This window comes from Lucilia cuprina, chromosome 6 (genome assembly GCF_022045245.1).
Source record: "Lucilia cuprina isolate Lc7/37 chromosome 6, ASM2204524v1, whole genome shotgun sequence".
In the NCBI taxonomy this organism is placed as follows: Eukaryota; Metazoa; Arthropoda; class Insecta; order Diptera; family Calliphoridae; genus Lucilia; species Lucilia cuprina.
In genome coordinates this window covers 12802251-12803770 of record NC_060954.1, presented here as the reverse complement: position 1 = coordinate 12803770, position 1520 = coordinate 12802251, and the positions used below count along the sequence as shown (strand labels likewise).

Sequence of the window (1520 nt, the reverse complement as noted above, 5' to 3'; positions counted from 1 at the left end):
TGTTCATCCAGACTATATGTAACTCTAATGGATTTTTCTCATACATTGTCAATAAAAGAAACAAAAAAAATGAGACTAAGTTTTATTTTGTATTACAAAATAACTTTTTATCGAGTTTAACTATTAATAGTAGAACATTTTAATTTTACTTTCACTTAAATTCTACATTGTGCATCCCAAGTGTATGAATGTATGTGTGTATGTGTATGTATTGCCAATTTACATTGTATATAACAAACATTTTGTGATTGAAATAATTTGTTATTGTTGTATTTTTACAAAAAATTTTTACGAAAATAAAGAACATGTTAATTTTAGTTATATTGTTAGTATGATGTAAATTTGATAACGTATTTTTTCTTCTTTTTTTTCCTTTTATAGGCATGACATCATCTAGTTCACAGTGGAATAATGAACGTTCTTCTAGTCCTGAAACTTTACCAAGTGACATGTATGTATTGCAACTTGTTTAAAAAAAAAAAAAAATAACATTTTAAATTGCAGTAGAGTCTTATATGTATATTTACTTGGTTTTACTTTTCCAACTATTCCTGGGTTTTATGTAATTTCTATACATATACATATTTAGTCCTTCTTTTTATACTTTTTTTAAAACTCAATTTTATTAAAAGAATACTATAAACTATATGTTGTAAGAGAAAACAAAAACAACAATTTACATTGAAAACACTTTTTTATATTTACTTAAGCATTTGTGCAACCAACAGCCTGCTTATTTTTTTTTTTCTTCGTTGAAGTACTACATGCAACATGATGCATTCAGACGCGCGCTTGTTGTACTTGTTTATGTTGTAATTGTGCTTGAACAGTTTAACAAAGCAAAAACTTATACATAAAAGCTTTTAATCATTCTAATATTAATTCTTTTGGCTGACAGTGTGTGTGTTACTTGTTTCTTACATTTTTTTCTCATTTATACTGCTTTTGAACCAATTATATGCATTTTATTACATTTTCTCATATATTTAATGTTTTCTTAAACGCATTTGCATTACAACATAATTATCAATTACAAAGTTTTTTATATTTATAAGGTAATTATTGAGGTCTTATATATTTTCATATTATTGATTTATTGGAGCGCGTTAAAAGTATTTACTATATATACTGTAGCTGAGTCTATAACCCAGACTAATACTGAGTCAATAGTCCTGAAAATAGTTTTATCTGTAGTCCGAACTATAACTTAATTTATGGTACAGACTATAGTTTAGTCCATAATCTAAACTAGGACTGATCTATTTCAGTTCTAGTCCTGTTCTAGTTCTAGTTCTGTTCTAGTTCTAGTTCTGTTCTAGTTCTGTTCTAGTTCTGTTCTAGTTCTGTTCTAGTTCTGTTCTACTTCTGTTCAAGTTCTAGTTCTAGTTCTGTTCTAGTTCTGTTCTAGTTCCGTTCTAGTTCTGTTCTAGTTCTGTTCTAGTTCTGTTCTAGTTCTGTTCAAGTTCTGTTCTAGTTCTAGTTCTGTTCTAGTTCTGTTCTAGTTCTGTTCTAGTTCTAGT

General features: G+C 27.4%; 1 protein-coding gene across 2 annotated transcripts in view; it reads left to right on the top strand.

Annotated features, from left to right (window-relative positions):
* The first annotated feature begins 381 nt into the window (after positions 1-381).
* Positions 382-1520, top strand: part of LOC111688499 (serine-rich adhesin for platelets) — a 26907-nt gene continuing 25768 nt past the window's right edge. For both annotated transcript variants that reach the window (XM_046954488.1, XM_046954487.1), the window contains exon 1: positions 382-451. In XM_046954488.1, the coding sequence (XP_046810444.1) occupies positions 384-451 (68 nt within the window). In that variant the 5' untranslated portion in view covers positions 382-383. The remainder of the gene's footprint in view (positions 452-1520) is intronic.